The sequence below is a fragment of the Hakea prostrata genome, chromosome 3, assembly GCF_041222555.1.
Source record: "Hakea prostrata isolate BN-2017 chromosome 3, UWA_Hpros_2, whole genome shotgun sequence".
Lineage (NCBI taxonomy): Eukaryota > Viridiplantae > Streptophyta > Magnoliopsida > Proteales > Proteaceae > Hakea > Hakea prostrata.
In genome coordinates this window covers 53,043,303-53,071,162 of record NC_142602.1, presented here as the reverse complement: position 1 = coordinate 53,071,162, position 27,860 = coordinate 53,043,303, and the positions used below count along the sequence as shown (strand labels likewise).

Genomic DNA, 27,860 nt, shown 5'->3' with positions numbered 1-27,860 from the left:
CAAATCTCCTTTTGAATGTCTATTTCATACTTACCTGATTACTCTCTGTTTAGAGTTTTTGGGTGTGTTTATTATCCATTGCTTCAGCCATTTAACACTCACAAATTTAGTTTTGGAACTGGTACATGTTTGTCCTTGGATACAGCCCTAATCATAAGGGTTTTTAGTGTTATAATCCTGCCACTAGAAAAGTTATTGTTTCTAGAAATGTAACATTTGACGAGTATCAGTTTCCTGGTTTACCCTCTTCTAGTTCCTGTGTCTTGTTCTGATTTTTGGCCTGCTTTACCTCCTTTGTTTGCTCCTATCACATTCTCACCTTCGTCACCTGTTCATCCATCTTTTATTTCTACTGTTGAGGGTATGTGTGAGGCTATTTCTGCTTCAATGTCTATTCCTGAGCAAGTTTCCCACATTCCGGATGCTAATCCTTGTAGTGCTATTGTGTCAAAAGATGGGCCAGCGTCTGTGTCACCTGGGACTGGTTTTATAAATAAAATGGGCCTGCTTCAATACAAAAAAATGTTTCTGCTTCTTTACATGATTCAGAGGCTGCATCTCATGGATCTTCTCATTTAGGTCGATCACGTCATATGATCACCAGAAGTATGGATGGTACTCGTGTACCTCGTGTTCCTTATAGTCTTTGTACTACCAAGTATCTCTTACCTACGGCTCTTATTTCCTCTCTTGAAACTGAGCCAAGCTATTATTCTCATGCTGTTAAGCACCATGAGAGCAATGTGCCATGGATATTGAATTTAATGCCTTACTTCGTAATGGGCTAATGGCACATTAGACTTTAATCCCTTACCCCTTGGGAGACATCCTATATGGTTGAGCCCATTGGTTATGTCAATTCCCAATATCCTAATCACGTATGCAAACTGAGAAAATCATTGTACGGTTTGAAATAGGCCCCACGGCCAGGTTTCAACATCTAAGTTCATTCTTGGAGAAGTTGGGTTTTGAGGATCCAATTCCAATTCCTCTCTTTTCTATCGAATTGATTCCTTGGGGCCCATTTATATTTTCATGTGGATGATATTTTAGTACTTGGGCCCAATGCTATTGCTGTTGAAACTTTACTGGCTCATCTTGCCCAAGAATTTGTTATTAAGGATCTAGGCCCAGCCTGCTATTTTCTGGGTATTGATCTTACCCCAAATAATGATGGGCTTTTGTTAACTTAAAAGAAATAATTACTTGGGCTCCCATTGGGTCTCCCATGGTTTCCACATCTTCATTATCTCGTAGTGATAGTGTTCCTTTGTCGGATCCAACTGAATATTGCAATGTTGTTGGGGCTTTACAATATGCAATACTTATTAGACCTGATCTTGCTTATTCTTTCAATTAGCTTTTTTAATTTATGTCTTGTCCATCTGATGTTCATTGGGCTACCATCAAGTGTGTGTTATGTTATATCAAAGGCACTTTGTTTCATGGACTTCAACTTTATAGGGCTTCTTCTATGGCGTTGCATGCTTATTCAAATGCCAATTGGGCTGGTTGTGTTGATGACCACAAATCCACTGGTGGGTATCTTATCTTCTCAGGGTCCAATATTGTTTCATGGCAATCTTGCAAGCAATCTATTGTAGCCCGGCCAACTAGCAAGAGTGAGTTCCGCGCTCTTGCCTTAGCCATAGCCAAGGTGGTTTGGATTCAATCCTTATTGCGGGAGTTACATCTTTCACTATCTTCTCCTCTAGTGTTGTTGTCACACCCCACCCGCCGGTATTGGTTTCGCCCGACTAACCATGAGTGCAATCCGTCATAAGATCCACAGTTTACCATCAATAATAATAAATGCAAGCAATAATAATCAAGAGTAAGAGTAAATTCAAAGTGGTAAGCAGCTTGGTCCAAGGGAATTGACATAACCAATGGGCTTACCGCTTAAGCAAGGTTCCTCAATGAAGATATATATATGGTTGAGCCCATTGGTTCCTCAGTGACTCACGTCTCCCATTGATGCCTCCGAGACTTCTTCACAGGAGTCGCTCCTGGAACTTCTCCTAATCCAGTATACCCATCTATATAATGTAATGTTACATACAAAAAGGAATGAGTTCTGATAAACATAGTAAGGAAACACATTTCACATACAAATCGACAATATATCAAGGTAAGCACATACATAAAGAATGATATGCAAATATATGGATGCAGCTATAAATCTAACTATGCAAGTTTCTATATGATGAACATGTTATAAGATATAACACTAGCCCTCCTCTGGGTAGGTCTAGTAACTCTGATCCCTCACAGACTGATTACCTTTGTTGGGATCCCGGGCTAGGGATTTAGTCCTCGTCAATCAACCATGGCTAGGGGTTAGGTCCACACTCTCTCACCACGACCATTGGCATGAATACTGGCGCATGTCAGGGTTTCTAATCCAATGCAAGGTCATACAGTGACATACTACATGTAGTCCAGATACTTTCCTTATGGCACCAACCAACTCGGTTCAATATCCTTCCCTACCTAGGAATGAAAACTCTCACGGACTGGCTACCACTGTTGGACTCCATTCCCTAACTCTATGGTCATCCACATATTGTTTGGGAGGATGCTCTCATGACCCTTCACAACTCCTTGCCGCTCCTTGGATGTCCATGAGCCCAAACCCTAACATATGCAATCTTATCAATGCATGATCAACGGTGGACCACTAAATCTCTGCATAGACTGATTACTGCTGTAGGATGAGACAGAGTCACGTCATCCTCATCACGGGTCATTCGGTTTCAATACCCCTACCGAAAGGGTAGTAGCATGTGGGGGTACTTAACCATGCAATCTAGACTCCCTAGGTATGTCATCCAACAACCATGATAGTGCTGGGGACATCAGGAAGCAGTGTCCCATACCACAACCCTTGATATCCTAACCAATGGATACCTAGTATGGATAGCCTTCACCACAGTTACATCACATCATAACTGATCATTACATACTCAATCATTCAACATCATAAAGTAATTGAAATACATCTAAACATTAGCGACAACTAGATATAAAGATGAAAATTATCCTTATCATGCTTAATATAGTGTGTTTGATCCAAAGTTGTTGCCTCCAGAAACACTCGATTGTTGAAAAGGTAAGGTTGTTCCCAAGAGATTTCAAGATTATAGTTAATTCTTTCTACCAAAGAAAAAGATTATAGTTAATTCTAGACCCTATTGTTTCACCTTTTCAATGGACTTTTTTTTTTTTTTTTTTTTTTGCTCTTACCAAGAAGAAGAAAACAAATCAATATTTATTCCAAGTAGGACCATCCTAATAGTGTTTTAATTACAATTGAGCTACATCATTACATCTCAACATCAAGAGGTTGGTTCAATCGGCAAAGACGAACACCTCATAATATAAGGTTAAGAGTTTGAATCTCCTATTAGAGATGCAAGTTTGGCATTGACGGCCTTGACCCGCCCTAAGACCACATTGAGCCCGAATAGGGCATGGGCTTCATATTTTCGCCCTGAGGGCGGGTTTGGGCCAAAATATTCTGAGCCTAGGATTATTCTTTAGCTTGCCTGGCCTGTCTCAACCAGTCCCTGTTTTTTGGCTCTAACCCTGGCCCTGATTTTGGCCTTAATCTTGGCCTTAATTTTGTCCTTGATGCTTGATCTTAATGAATTAGGAACATGGACAATGATATGGTCAATCAGGGCCAGAGCCAAGTATAGGGCCAATTATAGGGTCAATCAAGGCGAGAGACAAGGCCAATTAAGGCTAGGGCCAGTTAGGGCTATGGACATGACCAATTAGGATCAGGGACAAGGTCAATCAGGGCGGGAATGAGCTTGGCTAGGCCCGGTAGGGCTTAGGGTCAAGGACAATAATCCTTAGCCATGAATTAGGGTCAAGGCAGGCTTATATTAAAATATATAGGGCTGGGCTTAGGATTGCAAAAGCCCGGCCCAACTTGGCCTTATTGCAGCCCTACTCTCTCTCTCTCTCTCTCTCTCTCTCTCTCTCTCTCTCTCTCTCTCTCTCTCTCTCTCTCTCTCTATATATATATATATATATATATATATATATATATATATATATATATAAAAGAAACTTGCATTGTTTTTTTGGCATTAAACTTGATGTGCAAAAAGACCTATCATCATATGGAATGGTCCTTTATTTCACAAATTCTTTTGAAAATAAGTATCTAATCTCATTGTGTGGGCGGGGGGGGGCGCCCCCCCCCCCGGGGGGGGGGGCGGGGGGTGTTTACGTTGGGGGGGGAACAAACTTTCGGCGAAATTCGGCGAAATTTCGCCAAATTTCGGCCATTTCGGTAAACAGCGAACCGAGAATGATGTCGAAAACGAAATTTTCCAACAATCGCCGAAAAATCGGCGATTTCCGGCGAATTAGCGAAATATAGCGAAAAATACCACCGATGTCACTCGTTTTCATTCAAATCCTCAAGTCAAACCGAAACACTTGCCATATTGCGAGAAAAAGCGTGATGGAGAGAAAAGGAGTGAGTGATTAAGCAAACAGGCTTGAAGAAGAAAGAAAAAAAAAGACGCTATTTCAGACTTCGCAGTTGCCGGAGATGGTGGCCGTCATCATCCAGATGGCTTCAAGCCTTAAATAGTATTACGTGTTCATGTTCTTCGACGCAAAACCCTAACCAGCAGAATCGTCACGATGCTTGAGGAGCTCTTATCTAAAACCTCCGTCATTGCAACCCTGCATATGTGAGAAGAAATGAGAGAGAAATGAACCTGAGAGGCTGAAAGCTGAAACTCTACAAAGTTCGAATGAATAGTTAAAACTTAAAAAAAATAAAAAAGCAGGCATCACGTTGAAGTTTCCTGACCACACACGTGGTTGTGTCATGTGTGTGGTAATTGGTAAAAGAAGGTGACGTGCTAGACAAGCAATTAATGCACATTAAGTTTAAAAAATGGATTGGAAAATATCTCTCACAACACTGTCACACATCACTTTTTTAAAAGAAAAGGTGGCGTGACATGTGAATAGGTTGGGATTTTCGGCGATATTCGGCGAAATTTCGCTGGATATCGCCGGTTCGCTGGGTAGCGAACCCCCCCACCACACCCCCAAACTAGCGAAACCCAAAAAAATCCGGTTCTTGATTTTCCTCCCCCGGGTGGGGTTTGGGAGGGGGCCCCAACCCCAACCCAAAAAAAAAATAAAAAAACAAAGTTATTTTTTTTTTTGTTTAATGCAGTATTTGTGGTTAATCTTTAGGGCCTGTTTGGTTACATGAGTCTGGAGATTTCAAATATCTAGAGATTTTAAATTTATGGAGTCAAAATTCATTAAATTAACTGTTTGGTTAACCTGAAACTGTGGAATGAAATTTGTGAATTCATCCTGAAAAACTATTTGGTCAACGTGATTTTGTGAATGCTCAACTGTTTAGCACAAATGTGAATCCAAAGATTTCACCATATACCCATAAATCTACAGATTCACGTTTTTAGTGTAAAAAGATAAATCTCTAGATTTCATGAATCCAAACATTTTCACAACCAAAGGGGTATAAATCTCGCATTCATGAATTCAAAATTTGAAATATCTAGATTCATGTAACCAAACAGGCCCTTCAAGATTGTAGTAAAAAGTTAAGACCTATAATATCAGTTCTTCTATTTGCAGATGATAGCTTAATTTTTTACCAATTGTTGTTTTTAAATGACAAATGTTGTCCATTATCACCGAAATTATATTGTGATACCACTGGTCAACATATCAACTTGAAGAAATCATAACCTTTTTAACCCCAAAAAAATTATCATAACTTTCATATATTTTTTGTTGATATGGCAAAACAGAGCACAAGACCTGTGCTTTCTTTACATAGTCACAAATCAAGAATACAAATCATTTCTTGTAATTTTTCCATTCTCAACTGACAATGAATTCAAAAGAGCCCATTTTTTCAAGTTCTGGTCTGATCTTCTTGTAATGTGACCTTCAGTTACATGCTGTAAGTTCCCTTTGTTCTTCTTCCCAAGAACTTGCTGTCTTCCCAATTTTTTGAAGAACCCTCACCACTTCCTCTGTTGTTACATTACCAGTCACAGTGATTTTGTTCAGCTTTGTATCAATGTTGTATGTTTCGATATCTGTCACCCAAAATACAAATTTTCTTTAGTAGAAATCGAGATAGATGACACAAACAAAACAGAGCAAACAAAAACGAAATTTAGAGTGGTTCATGCATCAATATGTTCTGCTGTGCTCATAGGTATATGGAAGAAGATAACAGTGGAAATCCACTCAAGAACCTCAAAGCAGCAACAAGAACTCATACTACGAAAACAAGACAGGTACAACATATTCAAGGAAGAGAATAAAAGTAAATAATAGAGAGAGACAAGAAGACCTTCAATCTTTTTAATGGCTTTCAAGATCCTCTTGATGCAATCTTCACAGTGCAAACCTACCTTCAGCTCCACCACCTAAAACAGTTCAAGAGATTATTTACTCAAAAAACCCTAATTTTTTTCTTTAAAACTGTTGATTGAATGAGATTGATTACTTGAAGAGAAACTTACAGTAGCCATTGAGATTAGAGACTTAGAGAGAAAGGTGAGTTGAGAGCAAATATTGAAGACCTCTTTGAAGCCAAGGACTTCAGAGGAACTGAGAAAAAAAGATCCTGGTTGTTGCTTGTGTCTGGAAACATCTACCTCATTATTTTTATAAACTCGAGGTACAAAAGAATCACACTAAAAAAAAAGTACAAAAGAAAGATAAACCTCCAGAGCACAAGAGACACACAAGGAAAGAGCTTTTGATTCTCTTGGTTTTTGGGGATTGATGAAGGCAAAAAAGTCAAGTATTCCATCATTAATTTCGTTGGGAGAAGGTAAAGCTCTAAAGGGAAACCGACCAGGTGCACACTTAGCTGTGATACTAGCCATTCAATGGCTTGGCTAGCTGTTGCCTTCAAAATCAAGCTTTGGAATGGCATTAACTGTCTAATTTATTAGTAAACTCTATATCTATTTATTGATTGATAATTTTGAATAATTTTTGATAATTTCACCGTGATGAAAATAGATCATTAAGTGTGAATCATCATCTCAGTTCCCACTCTTTTTAAAAAAGAAAAATCACCCATAAAATCTCAAGTTTTGAGCATTAAGTTGAGGAATGAACCTTTGTGATCCTCATTTGATCTCTTGGAATTGTCTCATGGCTTCGCCCTTCGTATTAAGGGAATATTTTCTATGATAACACTGATTATGTTAGCATATTTTAGCATTAGCTGTAGCATTTTTCACTCGCAAGTCTTACTAAAGAATTTACTAGAGGCTTGAAAAACATGAGAATTCTAAAAAGAGAGACAAATGCCGGTCAAATACATGTTTTTGAATATTCATCCACATTCTGGATCCCTTCCTCCGGAAAACTTAAGAGAATTCTAAGAGAGAGACTGACCAAATCTAGGAAATAACTGTTCAACAAAACACATGATTTGAAGAAGAAAAATATAAGGGTTTTGTTTTGGCTAGTCCAAATCATTTGATCACAAACTGAGCTATAAAGCCAGAGATTTGGCTAAGTAGCTTAGCCATAAACTTTGTTATTTCCTAAAATTTTTTGTTTCTGTTCCAATATTCACCTTTGTGGTGCTGTTGCTGCCAGCTGCAATCTTTGTCTCTCTATTTGTTAAATAAGAGCTCTGTAAAAGAACGGCAATTGTGGCTTCGGCTCTCACTATCTGAAGAGAATAAAAAGCTTGACTTTATGGGACTTCAATTTCAATACAACACCACAAACAAAAAGTAGCAAAAAGTAGTCTCTTGCATGTCAAGATGGCCGCGTTTTTCAACTTTGCTTCTGCATTGGTCGACACCAATACAGGTTTGGAGACAATGGGTTCTTAAGATGTGCTTATGCTTTCCTACTCAATAAATATGTCAATCCAATGGTAGATAGCTGATCTAATTTTTTAAAATCATTTAATCACATTTTACTGAAGTGATACCACCATGCGTAGAAGTTTACGGAAACAAAAAATTAGAGGAGAAGAGACCAATCTAAAGGAGTCATACCCCTTTTACATATTTACGGGAGAGTGAACCCCCTCTTGGATTAGTAATAAAAAAATATGAAGGAAGCACATCTATGTATAGAGGATCTAGACTCAATTTAAAGAGAGGAGTAGGAGGGACTATCGTAGTTGTTGTTGCTATGTACGAAAGAGTTGTTGGAGTTCAAAGTCTTGGTATCGTAATTTGGCTCAGGGGATTGAGATCTAGGTAAGGCAGATGGAGCTCTTTGAAGAATTCCTGGCTAAGGAGAAGAATAATAAAATCATATTCTGTGAAGAAAGAACTTGATTTTGTTACTAGTAATGACTTTGACCGGTCTCATGGCAATGGATGGATATATACTAACACCTCATAACTAAGCGGTCAAGAGTTTAAATCTCCTTATAACTAATTGCAAATCTTTTGATGTGTTTGATCAAAAAAAGAAAGAAAAAAAAATCATGTGTTCGCTTTTTTTTCCTTCCTTCTTTTGAAATTGAGGTGTCTAGACCAGATTCCCAGGTTCTCTACCTACAAGAATAGAGGATAGTGCTCTAACACCCCTCTACCACTACAGGAGGGAAACCAACCTTTGAACATTGACAAGTTGGTTCTAGCTAGTTTTGTTAACTGAAACATTGAGTTGCTACTTCTGAAAAACACAATTTAAGATAACTAATCATGTAAGTTTCCCAAAATATATGCAGGTTTGTCTCTGGTTGGGCGTTTCCCAATGCTATTGGTGGAAACTCGCTAGCTCGTCGGATACCTTTTTTGGGTGAAGTCCAACACTTGTTTCTGTTCACTATTTCAATCAACCAAGTTTGTTTCTTCTCTATTATCTGTGATGATAATGGCAGAAAAGAAAGAACCCCAAAAGATAAAGGACTCTAGACTGCAAGTAGGGAAATCTTATACATCATTGAGATCAATTCACTGTAGTCCATACAAACCATTTGAATACACAAAGACTGAGTCTTGTATCTGCGGATGAACAGCAAAGGGTTTACAGAGATGGAGGATTCCTTTAATGGCATCAATGACTTAACGTAGTGGCGTTTTACTGTATTCTGTGTAGTGGCGTTTTACTGTATTCTGTTAGATATGATGATATCGATTTCATAAAACCTGCATCGTTTGCCATTCCTTTCAAACATATCTTCTGTTTTATTCCAAATTTACAAATTACAAGATACAATGTTAGTATACCAAGCCTATACTTGAGAAGCTACACCAATCAACTGGTCTCGTTCTTGGGACACGCCCAGTCTGTGCTTTAACCCAACCATGAGACTCCAGTGACCACAACCTAAAATCATCCAATCCTATAGCAGAAAAAACTTTACAAAAATGCGTACCATGTACATTATGATTTCGTTCATCGGTGAGTCCTTCTAAATATCTTGTCAAAGTGAAAGAGATGCTTACGAACACGATAGACATGCAGAGTATAGAGTACAGCAGCTAGGGTAACTATTAAAAATGACAAGATTATCAAGTCCCCAAAATCCTGATTCAAGAAATCAGTATTATGACCAAGATTAGTATATAGATTTCGACATGTAATAACATTCTTATTGCTACCAATCATTGTTAGTGTACCACACATAAATAGATTAGTGGTTTGCCTTCTTTCTTCCCCCTTCCAAATCCAGCCCTCAGTTATTATGCTTTAGGCTAAATAACTAAGAGCAATTGGGTCTGCTTGGATTGTTTCGGATGATATGCTTGGGTTACAGGCTTCCAAGTTCATGTCCAAATGACTGAAGCATTATACAGGATAGAGGGACAGCTTCATGTAACTGGGTTTTTCTCTAGGGCTTGAACCTTATACCCATGTAAGTTCAAGGATTCCTCATTAGCAGAAAAAAGGACAATTAAGCTACTAATACATATAAAGGAAATGCTATTAGTTGATGCTTCATCAATTCATTGAGTACCACAAGTAATAGACAGAAATCAAAATGAACATGGAACCATTATGCAATCAAGAACCCAGAGTTATCAAGGATTGTGTCTATGCCACTGATGCATGACTTTTAGAGTGCTTGTGTTTCATTACTCTGTCTAGCAAACAAATAAAGCTTATTCTATAGTTTTGCAACCTTAAAGCTTAGGTTCCGTTACTGGGCCCTGTTGTGTTTGTTGCTAACTACTAATAATTTTAGGTTCTAGATGATGTTCACGTCATATTTTGAAAAATTTTACAAGTCATTCTTGTTAACTATTCTGTATATTCCCCTGTATCTTTCCTTGAATTAAACTTTCTTGCTTAGAAGGCACTCAACTATTTGTTCCTGTCAATGCATTGAATAAAAAATACAGATTTTACCAAAGTTAATGTGGTATTAGACCTGTTCAACCCTACTTTGTCCTACTCAGCATGAACCCTCTCTGTCAACCCCATGTTATTGGAGAAGCTGAATTTCACTAAACCAGAATGTTCTGGGACCCATTTTCGGGTCTTAACACATCCAACTGGCATAAATAAGATGAATGTCACCACTAGTGGCACTGTCTCATGTTCAAATCATTGAAAATTTTGAAACAATATGTTGTGTCTACTAAATTTAAGAGGTGGTCAGCAGCAGTTTCCTCGTACATTTTGCTAATTCTGGCTTTAGGTTTTATGTATTTTGTAATAAATAGGCATTATCTCATTCTAGAGAGGGTAGAATGAAACTAGGACTGTATTTGTACTCTTCATCTTCTTCACAGTTGTGGTTTTCTGCCATGGACATAGCCTTTGGATGAACAACATAAAATCCTTGTGCTGTGTGATTGTGCCTTTCTTCTGTTATTTGTTTTCGCTGTGTTGCTCTGGTAACAACCTTCATGGTTTTCTACCTTCCTATAGATCCCAGCCATTGCCAATCTGAACCTCAATGACCTGCAACGCCCCCCCCTCCCCCCAATGGCAATGAGAACCCCTTTGTCCTTGGCTCCTTGACTCACTACATGCCATCTTCTTTGCATAGTCTATCACCATTTTCAACAGCACAAATTACCCATACTGCAACCCCACCATCTTTGCACCCATATCCCCATTGTCCTAGCATCCACCCCCCACTGCAACCTTGCAAACCTCAGAAACACCAATTACATGCCCACACTCATAAATCCCAGCTATACCCTCTTTTTGCCATCTCGGCCTGCCCAACCCACTCCCCTACAGTAATGCTTTCATCTTTACCGGGCTCTTCTTGGTAATTCCTTGCTATTGGAAGCCATCCGCCGACCACTGCATACTCACTAATTCGTGTGGCTGACACTATCCTCAGTGTACCCAACTGCAACCTCCTTCCCACTGCATGCCCTCTCCTCTACATCCACAAACACCACTGCCTCCAAAAACCTGGCTCCACAATCCTGACTTGCTCCTTCTTTCATGAAGCTCGTATTTACTCCTTAGCCCAGCGCAACCCTTTAACTAGGGGTGTCAAGGGGCTACACTTGCCATAGACCCTAGCCCAAACCTAGAAGCCTTGATCTAACTCCCACCGCAGCCCACCTTCCAGGGCCAAGCATGCTCTCAAGCTGACCCTGCCAGTGCATTTCCTGTCCATCCTGACCCTAAATATTCAACAACAAACTCAGCCTTATCCAATGTATTATGCAATATATATATATATTGTTGGATTCTATTAGGAGTCTAATAAGAGTTTGTATAGGAGTTAAATTAGAGTTTGCATTCATGTAAAATTCTATTCCTTGTAATATTCTACTTTCCACTTATTTATAAAAAGAGGGCTTGAGATCATGGATCAATAAGCCATTCTGCCAAACATTGTATTTCTACATGGCATCAAAGCCTAATCTCGATTAGGGAATTAAGAAAAAGAAAAAGAGAGAAGAGTGTCGAACTTACCTCCTCGCCTCTCTTGCTGTCTCTGTCATAGAAAAGGATCAAAACCCATCGCAGGAATTTTCTGCAACTGTAATACCGTCGTAGAGTTCTTTCTTCTGCAACAATTGCAGAATTTTTTCTACAACCATTCTTTCTTTTGCAACAATTGCAGAATTTTTTCTACAACCATCGCAGGTTTTTTTCTGCAAATATCGCAGAAACTCAAATTCTGAAATTTTCTGCACATATCGATCTCCAAAACCAAAAGGAGGGAAAGGAAAGAAGAAGAGAAGAGGAACCCTACTGATACCACCGCTGCTACAGCCGCTACTATCGTCAAGAACCCTGCTGCTACCACCGCTGCTACTGGTGTGCTACTCTCATCGTTGCTTCCGCCATCGACCAAAGGGAAAAAAAAAAAAAAAAAAAAAAAAAAAAAAAGAAAGAAAGAAAGAGAAAGAATCGATCTACTTCTAGCTTCCAGGGATTGTGAGTTGTTTTCCATAATTTGCTTTCACCATCGCCTCTGCCTCTCTTTGATTTGCGATCTATTTTAAGTCCCTCTCTTTGATTTGCGATTTGTTTTAAGCCTGGGACGATGATGAAATCCCTTTAAGCCCATCGCTTCAATAAACCAGACCAGTCCTTTGGCCAAACCAAAATTTTCTCTTTTTCAAATTCCCAAACCAAATTTAGACCATATTTTGGTTCTCTTTGACCGAACCATATTATTATTTCTTTCTTTCTCTTCTTCTTCTAATCTACGATTCTGTTAACAAAAAAAAAAAAAAAAAAAAAGGAAGAAGAAGGGGAAAAGGAGATTTGATCATATTATTGTTTGGCTATTGCATTCTGCGACGTTTTAGTTTTTTTTCAAGGAGTGAAGACTGAAGAACTACATACAATTCTTTCAACATGGCAGCCACAAATGATACTACTGCTCCCACTGGATCCGAATATTTTCCCACTCTTCATTCTCTTTCGGTAAGATTTGACGGCACAAATTACTTGATCTGGTCTCGATCTGCTTACCTGACTATTGCTGGAAGAGGATTAGTTGGATACATTACGGGCACCACTATCAAACCCATTACCGCAGGTGTTTTACAGGATAAATGGATATCAAATGACTCTCTTATTATGTCATTCCTTTTGAATTCCATGCATCCAAATATTGCCCGGGATTACCTATTACTTGATACTGCAGCCCAAATCTGGAAGGCTACTACTGAAACATATGGACAGTTGGGGAATGATGCACAGGTTTATGAGCTACGAAAGAAGCTTCATGAGACTACCCAAAAGGAACTAACTGTGGCCCACTATTATGCTGAGTTGCGATCTCTTTGGCAAGAGTTGGATCATTATGGAGATTATCACCCCACTAATCCAGATGATGTAGCGACATATAAGAAGTACATTGATAAGATTCAAGTATATGACTTCTTGGCAGGTTTGAACGTGGAGTACGATCAGATCAGAGTGCAAGTCTTAAGTCGTTCTCCCTTTCCTACACTAGAACAGTCTTATGCTCTTGTTCAGTGTGAGGAAAGTCGTCGATTAGTCATGCTTCATACTCCTATTATGGAGAAATCAGCTTTACAATCTGTTCACACTAAATCTGATCCGGCTAAGGAGATTGTCAAGTGTGAGCACCGTACAAACCATATCATACCAAGGAAAATTGTTGGAACTGCATGGGAAGCCTGCTAATTTTGAGCAAAAACGAGCACAAAGAAAGGGAAAACCACAGGCTAATCTTTTTGAGACAGTTTCCACCACACCCTCTACAGACGTTGGTTTTTCATAGGAGGAGTTCGCTACTCTGCGATGTATTCTGTAATCTTCTACTGCCAGTACAGACTCGACCACTGCTTCCTTTACTACCCCTACCAACTCCTACCTTGCTACTTTCGGATCTGGTCACGGGGAAGGAGATTGGTCGTGGTAAATGGACTTTATTTGCTCGAGTCGATTGGAGGATCTACTTCTGCTTTGACTACATCTTCTAATCCGGTTCATTCGGTAATATCAAACCTTCATCAATGGCACCGTAGGCTCGATCATCCACCTTTCAAATTTTGTCATTTTCTCTAGATTTATTTTCATGATACTTTCATCTTACCATTACAATTTCTTCATTTCCAAGTTTCCCCATTGGGATTTCCTTTGTTATTGTTTTCCCACATGTAAAGCTACACGTGAGGGGGAGATTGAAGATGTCTATAATTCAATGCCTTTCATGTAGACTTCTTTATGTAGAATTTGATCTTTGTTACCTTTGAAAGTTTGTCCCTTACCTTCGCAATCTTCTACTTTGGAGATCTAACATTGCTATAGAGCTATCTTTTTGACTGTGCAGAACTTGATCTCTGTTAACCCTGGAGATTTGCACCTTAACTTGACATCTTCCCTTCGAAGATCTAACCTTGCAAAAGATTTGTCGTTTGACCTTTGCAGAACTTGATCTCTATTACCTTTGGAGATTGTCATTTATCTTGACAAATCTTCCCCTACCTTTGGAGATTGTCCCTTGGCAAACTTTCCCTTTAAAGATCTAACATTGCTACAAATCAAAAGTTTCACTTTGGTTGTTTTACCCTAGCAATTGTTACCCCAAAAATATATTTTCCCTCAGATTTACAGAGAAATTTAGTCTTCTCAACATTTGAAGATTCTACCTTTTTTCTTGGGCGTTCTTCCTTGGAGACATAAAGTTGCAGTAAAGATGAGGACAAAGCAAATGGGTATAAGGCAGACGTAATCTATAAGTTTGAAGATCAAATTGTAGATGTTTACCTGGACAGATGTTTTATACTCTTTTGGTCAAGTTGGGCATGTGTGCTATCCATGCCTCAACTTGAGGGGAAGTGTTGGATTCTATTAGGAGTCTAATAAGAGTTTGTATTCTATTAGGAGTTAAATTAGAGTTTGCATTCATATAAAATTCTATTCCTTGTAATATTCTACTTTCCACTTATTTATAAAAAGAGGGCTTGAGATCATGGATCAATAAGTCATTCTGCCAAACATTGTATTTCTACATTATATACATATATAATAATAATAATAATAATAATAATAATAATAATAATAATAATAATAATAATAAGAAGAATAAAAAATAAAAACAGTAGGGAGAGCTGATTTTGAAAAAGAAAAAAGGAAAAAAAAAAAAGAGGCGGCAGGGGAATGAAAAATGGAAAATAAAAGATGAAGGTAAGAAAAAGAAAATGACCATAATCCAGCAAGTCAGGAGAACCTTCCTAAATGGATTTGCCACATGGGTCCTTGCCCTTGAATAGGCTCTATCTGGGTCATTCTTGGTACAAGACCTAGACTATCCACATCCTTCCTCATAACTCCATAGTCGTATTAGGGCCAACCCCTAGCTTTTGTAGTTCCTTCAATCAAGATCATTATCACACCTCCTGATTGGGGCACCCCTAATCTCCATCGGACATTACCACTTCAAATGACTCTCTCTCAAACCTTGTCTTTGATCGGGGGAGCTCCCAAATCAGCTCTAACATGCTCATTACTTCATCCTTCCTAGAATTTCTGCACATCCATCTTAACATGCACATCTCAGCTACACAGCTTCTCAAGATGGCAGTTTGTAACTACTCAACATTCTGCCCCATATATCATAGGCGGTTGACCTTGAATATTTTATTTATTTCAATCTATATATTAACATATAAAATATAATGCTCAACCAGGCCCAGTCCGGCCGCATCCAATTTCAGCAAGACCCTCTAAGTTGACCCAGCCCAACACCCTGCGCAAGTTGACCCAGTTCACCCCAACACTTGGAACCAAACCATCCTCCTCTTGGACATAGCACAGCCCTATCTATTCACTACTAAAACAAATTTAGACTTTTACCGAGCTTTTGCACCTTGTCTTCATGCCCTGCTGACCCTAGGACCCAACCTGCCTGTTGTGACCTGTTTGTGATTTGTCATTGTCAATGCTCCTCAAATTTGTTGAGATATTCTGTAGCTTGAGAACTCTATCTGGCCTACCATTGCCTATGCTCATACCCATTCAGATGTCTCATCATCTGACCCAAAACAGGTCTCATGATACTACCGTCGTTGTTGCTACTTGCTTGTTACTCCATTTTTGATGAAAATGACACACATCTCTCTCATTCTAGTACAATCCCTTTTGTTATTGCTTTCTTTGCCACATATGGAAAAGGTGACATAGAGGATGATGTTTCCCAAAGAATTAAAAGGGTGGATGAAGCGGTCTTGTGTAATCGACATATTCCTTTAGAGCTTATAGGAAAATTAAATAGGACCGTTGTACGACTAGCTATGATGTATGGTGCAGAGTTTGGTGGCTATTAAGAAGATCATATAGATAAAGTCATGTAGCATAAATGAGGATGCTAAGATGTATGAGTAGAAAAAATTTGAAGGATAAGGAATGATCATATTAGAGCTAGTCTAAGAGTAGACCCAATAAATTATAAGCTATGAGAAATTCGTTTAAGGTGGCACAACCACATTCAATGTAGGCCTGTAAATGCCCCCGTATGGATTAGAAGAAATAGGGGCAGACCTAAGATAAATTTAAGAGAAGTGGTGAGAAAGGATATGCATAGCTTAGGCCTTGTATCTAGTATGGCCTCAAACAAAGCTAATTGAAAGGCAAGAATCCATGTCATCAACCCCATTTAGTTGGGACAAGGCTTGTTGTTGTTGTTGCTGCTGTACAAGGAAAATATGGAAGACAACTCTGGATTTGATGGTGCCACTCACCGCCCCAAAAGCATACGCTGCCCTCAACCAAAGGCTACCTGAAAACACTGACAAAGTATCCCTCTCCTCATGTTTTACCCCCTTTTATCCCCCACCAAGTTTTTTGGTTATGGTAACTAACCCTCTCTCTTCATGTGTCCCATTCTCAGAGGCCTATCATTACCACCCCCTTTGGAATTCACCTTATCCTCAAGGTAAGGTGAGGTCAAAAGTGTGTTCTTCACATGCTTGCCGCATATTCTCCAATTGACTCAACCAAGGAGGCTAGAATAGCAGCCATCATCCCAAATGCATGCCTAGCATCATAGGTAGGCGAACCCCATTGTGGTGGGTATGGAAGTTTTATCCTTGGTGCCGAAGAAATAAGGTTGGCCTTGTTAACTGCAAGTTCTTGGAAATCAGGTTGCTGCCCCTATGGCTTTGTGTGTACTCTTATAAGCCCCATTGCCTCCCATACCCTAGTTAATAGTCTATCTAAATTCAGCCTCCGGTTGCAACTAATGATAATCAACTTGGGCTGTCAAGCTAGTCTGTCAACATCACCCATACCAACAACATCAATTCTGTTGTAGACATATATACTTTTCATGTACTAACAAGGAATGAGATCTTGCGAGATCTCGGTTTTTTTAGATCTTGAGACAAGATCTCTAAGACCCCCGAAATGCAATAACTTGAACGAGATCTCAGCCCACCCAGCCTATTTAAGTTTCCTATTCGAGCGAGATTTTGAAATGCAATAACTCGAGTGAGATCTCGACATGTCTTGCCTCCCATCTCGGTGACAGCTTCCCAAGTTCTTTTTTTTTTTTGGGGGGGGGGGGGATCTTTTGCCTCCTCTTGCCAACAACTTCCCTAAGCCACATTAGCCATTCATGGGCCCAAGTCCAAATGCAAAGGAAATCCCAAGGTTCAAAGTGATATAATGCCTATACAAGCTTGGGGGTGTTGCCCCCCTGCAACCCCCGCTAGGGCGGTCCCCCCAAACCCCAACCCACTCACTAGGGAGTGAGACCCCGTGTGCATCAGAGGGAAGGTTGTCGACAACAAAATGTGAAGCATGAGCCATACCCAACACTTCTATTATGAACTTTAATGGTTGTATTATTGTATTCTCGAGTGTCGAGTATGTGATGTTCAATTGTTCTCATATGGATGGAATTTTGTTGCCATTTAAGTTATTTGATGCATCTTCTCAGTTTTCATTTATATATCCTAGTGGTTTTGTAATTCATTGTTTCTAACCTTGCATGTTCATTCCTGTAACATTTCAATTTCAAACTTAAGGTCGAGTTAGAACTCATACTTATCATTGTTTTCTCACAAATCTAAGGACACCACTATGCTCCTAAGGCCTAAAATAGGCTTAAATACCAACTCAACTTGACCCTTAAAACCCCCTAAGATGGGCCCTTGAATTCAGCTGAATTGGCCAAACAAATACAAGATCTCGAGCAAGATCTCGCCAACTCAAGAAAGATCTCGTTTTTTCTTAAGGGCGAGATCGCCCTCGAGAGCAAGATCTCGTACCATGTGTACTAACGGTTTCCCTCGATTACATTTATGAGATCATCCACTGTGACAATCTCATCCAATGGAAGTCCCTGCCATCATCTAAAACACCTAGGAAGATTTCTTTGAGATCGAAAAACTTTATCCAAACTTTCATCTTCAGGACAAGGTGAGACTCCGCAGTGCCGGGGGGGGGGGAGTATTGATAGACCACCATTAATTAAACGAGTCTATACTTTTAGGGGCATAATGGGCTTCATAGAAAACATGGGTTAAAGGCCAAGGACACGCTGAAGCTACTGGTTGGGTCAGTGGGGAAAATGGTTACAGAGGAGTTATCCTGGTTAAGGGGGGAACAAGAAGGATGGCTTTGAAGTACTGAGTGAAGAGTTGGGCTGTCAGGATTCTGTCCATGTGGGAGCACTTGCACCTGTAGTAGTGAGTTCTATAACTTTCATCTTTCATTTTCCAGCATTATCAATTAATTTACAGAAGTGTTGAGGATACAAAGTGTTGTTGCTTGTTTCAGTACTGAAACCGAATACCATGCTCTAGCGGATGTATCTTATGAATTTATCTAGGCTTCTTCAGGATATGGGATTTGTTTTCTCAACACCAAAGTCCTATATATTGTGAAATCAAATCCTTAAATTGCTTATAATGATGTTGATGTGTTTCATGAGGTCAATTGTCATTTTGTTTGCTATCACTGCTTTGTGGTGTTCACATATATATTTACTTACCAAAACACATCCTCCTGGTCATTTTCATTTGTTATTTTTCTCCAGTCCACCCTGGTTCAAGGAAGGGAAGACCGGGGGGGGGGGTGATAGTTGTAATATTGTGTATCTTATGTATATTTCATAGTATCTTTCTTTCCTTGTATTGAATTTTCTTGTTCAGATAATGCCATGTTTGCTAGGATTCTCGTATATTTATTTTATCAACGCAATGAAATTTGTATATAGTTTTTACCAAAATCAATGATTCTATATTATATTTAGCATTTGTATGAATTACCCTTATAATTTTAATTTTGTTTTTATTTGTATATAGTAACATGAATTTGATTGCCATTGCCTAAACTCCAAAATTTGATATCTCTGTTTGAGCATATTTATCATCCTTCACCTTAATCTTAAAATTTTTCTAAAAATGAAAGATCTAGGTTCTATTCTCCCCTTTTAGGAATTCTGTTTGTAAATTTCTAACTGAATTTGTGAATTGTTTAATATGTACAGGGAACATACAATTTAAACTGACACACTTGAAAAATAGAGCACCTTACATCAAGAGGCAACCTGGCTTTGCTCCTCATGCCTAAGTTGTCAGGAGGCCTTTGTGCCTTAAGGGTGCCTCAGACAACTAAGACCCTCACTAGGGGAAGCTATGTGCATGTGGACTATTCATAAAACCACAAATATATTTGAAACAAGCACCATACTACATGAATCATACAGAGTATGTTCACCTGTGGGTTGGAGATGATTATTCCCATGACATAAGTCAACAAATCCAGCATAGACTGAAGTGAGGTCTGGACGCCTCCCACAATACAACGGTCGGATTCAGGAACGTGATCCTATTAAGGAAGCACACACCAAAAATTAGAGAAGAAACTACCCGGAATCCCATTGTAAATTTTGGGGAAAAAATTAAAAAAAGGAAAAAAGCAGAGTATGTTTCCAATTAACAATGGATCAGAGAGACATTGGGAATAGCTAAGGAATCCAGTCAAAACTAAATCCCAAAAGAATCACCAAACCCAGTGCCCCAAAGGCTTCCACACAAATTTTTTACCCTGGGGGGGAGTTTCCCTTTGCAGCCTCACCCCAACAGTTATTATTGCAGAGACCCTTGATAGACTGAGCTAGAAGCATGAAGAAAAAAAAAAATTGGTTGCACAACAAAAGAACAAAGAATACTCATACAAAATCATTTGAAGATGGATATTACCTGCATTTGCTGTATAACAGCTAAGTCAAACATCCACAATCCAAGACGAGATGCTGCAACTCCTCCCATTAACATCCATGCTGAAATGTAGCTATTCCGTACCCATATTGAAGCAATGCATACAAACAGACAGACCCACTGTCCACGAGCCAGGTGAGTGTAAGACTAGAAAGATGCAGACAGCACAGGCATATCAAAGCAGACATACTTGGGGACATAGTTAAGATGTTTTTGCCAGTCTGTCTAAAAACCATAAATCTAAAGATAGTCTGTGGAAGGAAAATTTCTAATTTCATAGACATTGGTATATGAGAAATTAAATAGTCCATAATATGTAGCATTTGTCACATAAAAGGATCCTCTGTTGCATTAAGTTTGTCACTGAAGAAAACCATCAGTTGCAGGAAACGTGTCAAACATACTTTGTACTACACTAGGAAGGATTATGAATATTAAGTTTGTCAGTGAAGAAAACCACCAGTTGCAGAAAATGTGCAAAACATCCCTTGAACTACATTAGGAAGGATTCTGAACTCAGTTCTCATGATGAAACAACAAGAAAAACCAATATTGTTCGAGATAAATTTATCAGGACATATATAGACACAATTGTGTGTCTCATTCTATGAGCAGATAATGTTTTGGAGAATGCGAGTTGGAAACACCTTGTTCAGCACTCCATCCCAAAAAAATCTGCCCTGACAACCAAATGCCAAATTCAACTAAAGTTTTTCTCAGTTCTTATGTTTCTTCTGGTCATCAAATGGCACTTCCCTTCCACCAGCAGGATTTAGACCACTTGCCTGCTCAAATTCTAGGTGACTAGGACCTGAAGTTTCAACTTAATATGCTTAATGAGTACTGTATATAAAGAACACTGCACTTAACTAATCTACGGAAAAGGGATCATATTGATTCCAATTATTTGGGAGGACATAGTGATAGCTCAACTTGGAAATTTTGCACCAAAAATTGTATCTGATGTTCATACCTGACTCCAGATTGACCATAATCCGGTCCGAAGAGTTGATATACGTGATTGTAAAACAGGGTACAAAACTGTTGCAGCTATCCCAACCGTAGCACTAACTCCACGTGCTATACCAATAACATAAGCAGGTATCCCTTTCCATTCCAGAGCAGCCGTCATTAATGTTCCAAAGCTGCAAGAAAAAAACAAAAATATGAGTGGCATTTCAAAGTAGAAAGACAATAAGGAACAAATGTGAAATCCCAGGTACTTCTTTCTAAATAGAAAGGCAATGCACATAATATAGTTTATGTGAGTAGTATGAGATTAGATTGTGCCATCTCATGGGCGTCTAAAGCTGGAGATCAACCTCAAAGCATGAACAAACATCACTCATCTTTATCGACTTGTCTTTCTTAGTTTTATTCCTGGAGTTAAAAGTTAAAAACACAAAGCAGAATAGTGTTAATTCTCTTTCTAAGGTGGCATCAATATCAAGCATATCTCACCTTAGGACAGTAAAATACAATAAAGCTAGTGCAACTCCAGGAAGCACCACTTCTTGCTGTAAATACACGCTCCATGCATCTATGTACGGGATCTTTGAAAGCTGTTGAATTATTTTATTTTTCCAATTCCGCTCTCTCAATTGTAAGTCATTTTCCACATAAGAACATATACCCTCTGTGTCCTCAGAAATATATGTAATCTGTAATAAATCACTTGGAGCAAGTCTTTCCATCCTTCTTTTATTGCTTTCACCTAGAACCGGGATCCCATTATAAACAGACATTAGAAGCCAATACTGCAACCAAATAGAGATTGCATTCCATAGTGCTAAAGTTATTGCAGATGCTTTCAATGATATAAAGCTAATAATTATGCCACTAAACACTGGGGCTAATAGCTTGCAACTCAGATCGATCCTTCGAATGATTGAGTTCATATTTGTCAGTAGTTCTGGAGATTTTCCATTTGAAATCACCACCACCCTGTCATTTCAACATAAATGTAAACAATGAGTGAGACGAATTAGGTAAATTGGAACCCAATTCATAATGAGAGCACAGAGGTGAATTGCAAGAACAAATTTTGTCATAAGAGCACCATAAGTTATTTGGAGATAATGGCTTAACTATTTCAAATGTCATTGTAGAAACATAATGTCTGGTCGGGATGGGGGATTGATACTTTGTGAACCTATCCACTGATATGCAGATTATTATATTGAATCACATTCAACTACATGAATTGAGCATCTGTAGAACTGAAGTAAAATTTCAGTTTTAAACTTCAAGCAATGGAACAAATTGATTCTGCAAATACTTCAAACTACTCTTCAGTTTGTGGTTGTCATGGAGATTTTAGGGGGGGGGGGGCAAAACATACATAGAGTTAAGCTTAAAAAATAAAGGATGTGAGGGATATGTGGAAAACTAGAAGTGAATTGAATAAATACATGTTCTAATTAGGTTTAATCAGTTGAATTGAGAGGACATTTAGTAGGATTAACATGTATTTTGACCGACAGGTAAACCGAAATAAAATGAAAATGAATACTTATCTGGGTTATACTTGTAACCTGAAGGATTATGAATAATATACAAATGAAAACATTTCAACAACATTTGAAAATATACATTGCTTAAAGTTTGAGATTCCATAAAAGGATATGACAAACTGCCTAAGCTATCTAGAATAAAAAAAATTAACATGCAACCAAATACAAAATTCAGGATCACATGACTGATGAAACATTGCCAACTACACATAGAAATAGCTCTCCCAGAACTTAAAAACAGCTGCAGATAATTAGAAAAGCTAACACAGTAGTAATTTTCTCTAGCCAGTTTTCTTTTTCATATTTTTCCAAAACGAGAAATCATAACTTCATAAATTATGAAATTCTATAACAATTCAAATTCTGCATCAGGATTACCATTCTCTTTCTACCAAAATGGTACCAGCAAGGGTTGAAAGCACACCAACTGCTCCAGAAATATTGGTTAACACAACAAGTAATATGAATGTCGGAAAATGTCTCAACTTCAAATCTGCACAGGCAAGTAATGCTATGACCGTGCCTCCAGCAATCATAAAGGAAAGATTTTGGGCCAATAACCAGAGTCTGAGAACCTGCCGTATGACAAGGCTAAGGTGTCAATTTTATTTGACAACTGTTTGATTTTATCTTGAATGCCTAGGGTAAACGGTATGAGAAACCAAACTCGCCTACCTGAACATATGTCAACCTATCCACCAATTGCCCAACAACAGGACCAAACATTACAGAAGATGCAGCTTCTACAACACCATAAATAGCAGCAAAAAGCAGAGAGTCCGGCCAAAGATTGATCATGTATAAACCAACAGAGAATTCCCACATTCTGCAAGCAAGTACCTGGATGTCAAACAACAGAAACAAGACAGAACCCATACAGATAAAACTTTGATGATACAAACTGACAAACAGGAGAACCCCTCTGGATTAACGGTCATTCACAATGTTTGCTTCAACTGGGTTATCTGAAAATTATGGTGCATACCCAATAGAATAGATGCATAGGTTTTACCCAGAGAAACAAGTTTTAGTCAACCATGTCCCCCCCACCGACCCACCCACAGGGCGCAGTATGGAAAGAAAAAAAAAAACACTTCAATCCATCTACAATGCCGAACCCGCTAGAGTTCATACCAGAGAACGGGTAACCAAAAGAGATCAAAAAATTCAATAAAAACTTGAAGTTTCCCAATCTAAGATGAAAATATTAGATGCAAAATAGCAAACAGCCACGAACACTCGACCAATATTAAATATTTCAAATAGAAAGTCACATGCAGAGAGTTCATTAGGCATTCTGGAAAATGTCTTGGTTATAAGCAATCCAATTCTTAATAGTAATCCAAGAGAGAGAGAGAGAGACCTTGCTCCCCATCTAGCTAAAAAGTGGCCAACATACAAGCGTCTGAGAAGAGAAGGTAAGTTCCTTTCCAGAGATGTATCAGGAAGAAGAGGTTGCTTCATGGTTTCTTCTATTTCACCTTCCATTCTGCTTTCAACAAGTCTTGGTGAGTACTAGTGATTTAGGCCCTAGGAAACACCAAGATTAAGGGAGTTTTAATCTGGTTTTCTTTCTTGTTCTTATCATATTAAGGCTAATCAAGATTATAACGATGAGTATGGTAAATTATGATTTAATTAGTTTTTTTTTTTTTTGGTAAAACCAAATTCTGAGATTACGACCATGGGTTTGCAAAGTCCGGATCACCTCCTTGTCAAGGGAGAACAATATGCTCTCCTAATGGCTTTCAACCACACAGTAGGGAGTGAGGTTTGCATGTACCTAACTAGAATTTTCACTTTTCGTTATTTTTTAATACTTAGATGTGAAACCCACCACTAATATGTAGTTATAAACCGTCAACTGAGCACATTGTTCTCCCATGTAATCCCGATTGGTTTGCAATATGATACGTTAATTTTTTATTTTTTTTTTGGTAATCAAGCCTTCATTAAGAAACAGGGGCAGGATTGAAATCTGAACAAAGACTCAGAATCCAATTAGAGGAATATGACCAATAGCTTGGGCCCTAAACCAAGTAGGCCTTCCTAGCTAGGTGATCCGCAACACAGTTGGGTCTCCTAGAAACATAACTAGACCTAAAGCCCAAGAACTTACTTCTGATGAATTTGATATCTTCTATCACATGTAAAATAAATGTGGGGGTAGAGCAGACTCGGATAAATAACTCGCAAGTAGTTGAGAATCTGTTTCTACCTCCACGAATTCAAAGCCATTCGCAATAGCCTCTAGCATCCCTGCACGCATTGCCTCGGCTTCCCCTTCAATCACCGAGGAGAAGGATTTGGGGATGGATGATGCCACAAGTGGTTTTCCTTCTCAGTTTCTAATGATGATCCCTATACCACCTTTTCTTGTTTTCTATTGCCAAGATGCATCTGTGTTCACCTTGATGAAAGGTTGATTTGGTGCCTTCCATTCCAACCTTTCCTCCATTTCGGTTATAGCTTCGGCCGTAGGATTGTGATTTTCCTTTTTGATTGCTAACCAAAATTCAGAGTGAGCTTTTAGTGCCAGATGCATTACCTCAGTTGGTGTCATCAAATTTTCTACAATTGCCCTTGAATTCTAAACTTTTTGGTTGCAATATGATACATTCATGCGTGATACATTAACGTGGAGTCCAATTTTTCGGCCACGTAGGCAAATTTTCATACAGTATGGTTCCAACTATGATGGTCAATTGTCAACCTGGAAATTGTAAAGAGGCATGATTTGTTCAAAGGGAGTTACGTGACTTGTTGTGTTATCTTATGTTGCTAAGAAGATCGACAAAGACATTAAGATTAAACAAGTGGATTAGTCACTCTAATTACTGACATACGCCAGAAAGGAAAACATATTATAATTAGTTAACCTTTTCTTAATCTATCGCTGGTTGACTTCAATTAGAGTGGGTTCATGTGGATATCGACATATCGTTGTTTGGTAGTGAATGTGATGACCCCAAATAGGCACTGCATGTCTCGTTAAAAACCTTAATCAATCCCTTAATTAAGAAATTAATAATGATTAAGAAAGAAAACACAAATCAACAAAACAATGGTCTCTACAACTCACATGGGTTTTTTTTGTTAAACCCATGGTTTTAATGTAACTTAATAATGAATTAGTCTCTATAATTAGAGACATTACCCAATAAGATCATTTATGAAGGATTGAATCCAAGTGAAACTTTGAAAATTCAGTTTTCAAATTTGTGTTTTTTTTTAGGAAAAATAACTTTATTTATTCAGGAGAAAATCACGAGGGATCTTATATCTTAAAAAGTCAAAGAGCAGGATCTAAGATAAAAGTGCGGGGGGAGGGGGGAATGGTGGTACACAAACTATCTTGAGATAGTGCTACAAATTTGGCTAGCTCATCGGCGGCAAAGTTTGCTTTTACGATGTACATGGTGAGAATGAACATTCAGTGAAAGCTGTCGCTAGCTTGAAAATATCATTGAGTAAATGAGAGAATTTCTAGTTTCGACTGGATGTTGGATTCGTAATAGAATGCATTAGTGTTTGGTTGTCACTTTTCATGTGAATATGAAAAATCTCAAAATCTATAGGCAGGGGCAGAGCCAGGATTGAACATTGGGGGGCCGAATATACTTGGGCCAATGCAGGACTCACCGTGGGTCCCATCTCATAAAATTTTATTATATTTTAACGTGTGGACCCTACATTAAAAATTTAGTAGAAAGGAATAAAGGGTTAAATTCTAAATAAAAGTTCAGGTGGGTGATTCCCAAATTTGTGTTATCTAAATAGAAAGGAATGGAAAAGTTCTTAGTCACTTAAACTTTTATTGCAAAAAAAGTTTGACACATAAATGTTCCAAAGGGTAACTCATTAACCATAACGAGCAAACCCCACATAACTAAGCACAAATGGAGCCCACTTAGGGGGGGTTGTATGGTACCATTTTTTTTTTAAAAATTTTTATAAACCAATATTGATTTAAAGTAAAAAAAAAGTGTAAAATGCTCATGGAATCCTTGTTACAAAATGGACCAAATGATCTTACACTTTAAGGACATTAACCTCCAGGCCAGGTATCCACTGATGAATAAAACTGAATAATGATGATGGGTTTGCAACATGCCACATCACACAAGGTACATTAATGTGGGTCCACTTTTTCGGCCATGTAGATAAGTTGGCATATAATATGGGTCCCACTGTGAGTGGTCGGTATCAACCTGGAAATCATACATGGATATGATTTGTTCAAAGGGAGCTACCTGATTTGTTGTGTTATCTTATGTTGCTAAGATCTAAAAAGACATTAATTATATTAAACAAGTGGATTAGTAAGTCTAATTACTGACATACGCCAAAAAGGCAAAAAAAAAAATAAATTATAATTAGATTAACCTTTTCTTAATCTCTTATTTTTTTTAGGGAGAAAGGGAGACTTCATATTATATTATGAAGGAAAAAATAAATAAAATAAAAGAATATACTGCAGTCTCTAGAGATGTTGCCCAAACGTTCTTTATGAACAAGAGATTGAAAGCGGTCTAGTAAAGCGACCGGATCCAAGAAGATTTAAAATGGGGATCATCTCCCCGTTAGGGGGTTGGGATCATCTCCCCGTCGGGGAGCAAGTTGCTCCCCCGACGGCTTTCTTACCACAAAAACAGTGGGGCCCATAGGTGAAAAACACTTTTTGAATTTTTTTTTTAAAAAACTTTAAAATTTCACCTGTGGGCCCCACTGTGTTTTTGTGGTTGGGAAGACGTCTTTGTGCTCCCCTGACAAGGAGATGATCCCGACACGAAGACTTACTGGTGAATCCATCACGAAGCTCGTGAATATCCTCAAGAATCTCCGTAACACCCTAGTATGGTTGTTGCACACTCAGGATCGTTGAGATAGCACCCTGCGAGTCTGAAAAAAACTACAATCCTATTAAATTGTAGTTGCTTTGCAATTTGTAGACCTCTCCTTATCACAAACTTCTTGCCTAAAGGATGTTGACATGCTTCTTACCATCAGCACAAGCAAATGCCACTGTGATTTCTCCCAATAATTCCGTAGCCGCCCAAATCCTCTCTAATAGACCCATCAAAGTTGAGTTTCTCTGGGAAGAGAGAATGGAGCATCAATTTGCCAGTTGCCATAAATCAGTTGATGAAGGGGAGTATCACTCACATATTTTCTTGAATCCAAGGATCTTATTCTAATCATATGAACCTTG

The 27,860-nt window shown here is 38.5% G+C and overlaps 1 protein-coding gene across 2 annotated transcripts; it reads right to left on the bottom strand.

Annotated features, from left to right (window-relative positions):
* Positions 1 to 5,694: 5,694 nt before the first annotated feature.
* Positions 5,695 to 24,206, bottom strand: LOC149022470 (solute carrier family 40 member 1-like). Of its 2 annotated transcripts, XM_089150550.1 has the most exons (9): positions 24,012 to 24,206; positions 23,324 to 23,474; positions 23,027 to 23,223; positions 21,597 to 22,079; positions 21,109 to 21,280; positions 20,118 to 20,255; positions 19,633 to 19,743; positions 6,374 to 6,449; positions 5,695 to 6,113 (listed from the first exon to the last, which is right to left on the bottom strand). In XM_089150550.1, the coding sequence occupies exons 1-9, from the start codon at positions 24,134 to 24,136 to the stop codon at positions 5,962 to 5,964; spliced, it is 1,605 nt and encodes a 534-aa protein (XP_089006676.1). In that variant the 5' UTR covers positions 24,137 to 24,206; the 3' UTR covers positions 5,695 to 5,961. The 2 variants fall into 2 exon arrangements, with proteins under 2 accessions (XP_089006676.1, XP_089006678.1); XM_089150552.1 differs by lacking the exons at positions 5,695 to 6,113; positions 6,374 to 6,449 and adding an exon at positions 8,956 to 9,540.
* Positions 24,207 to 27,860: the final 3,654 nt, after the last annotated feature.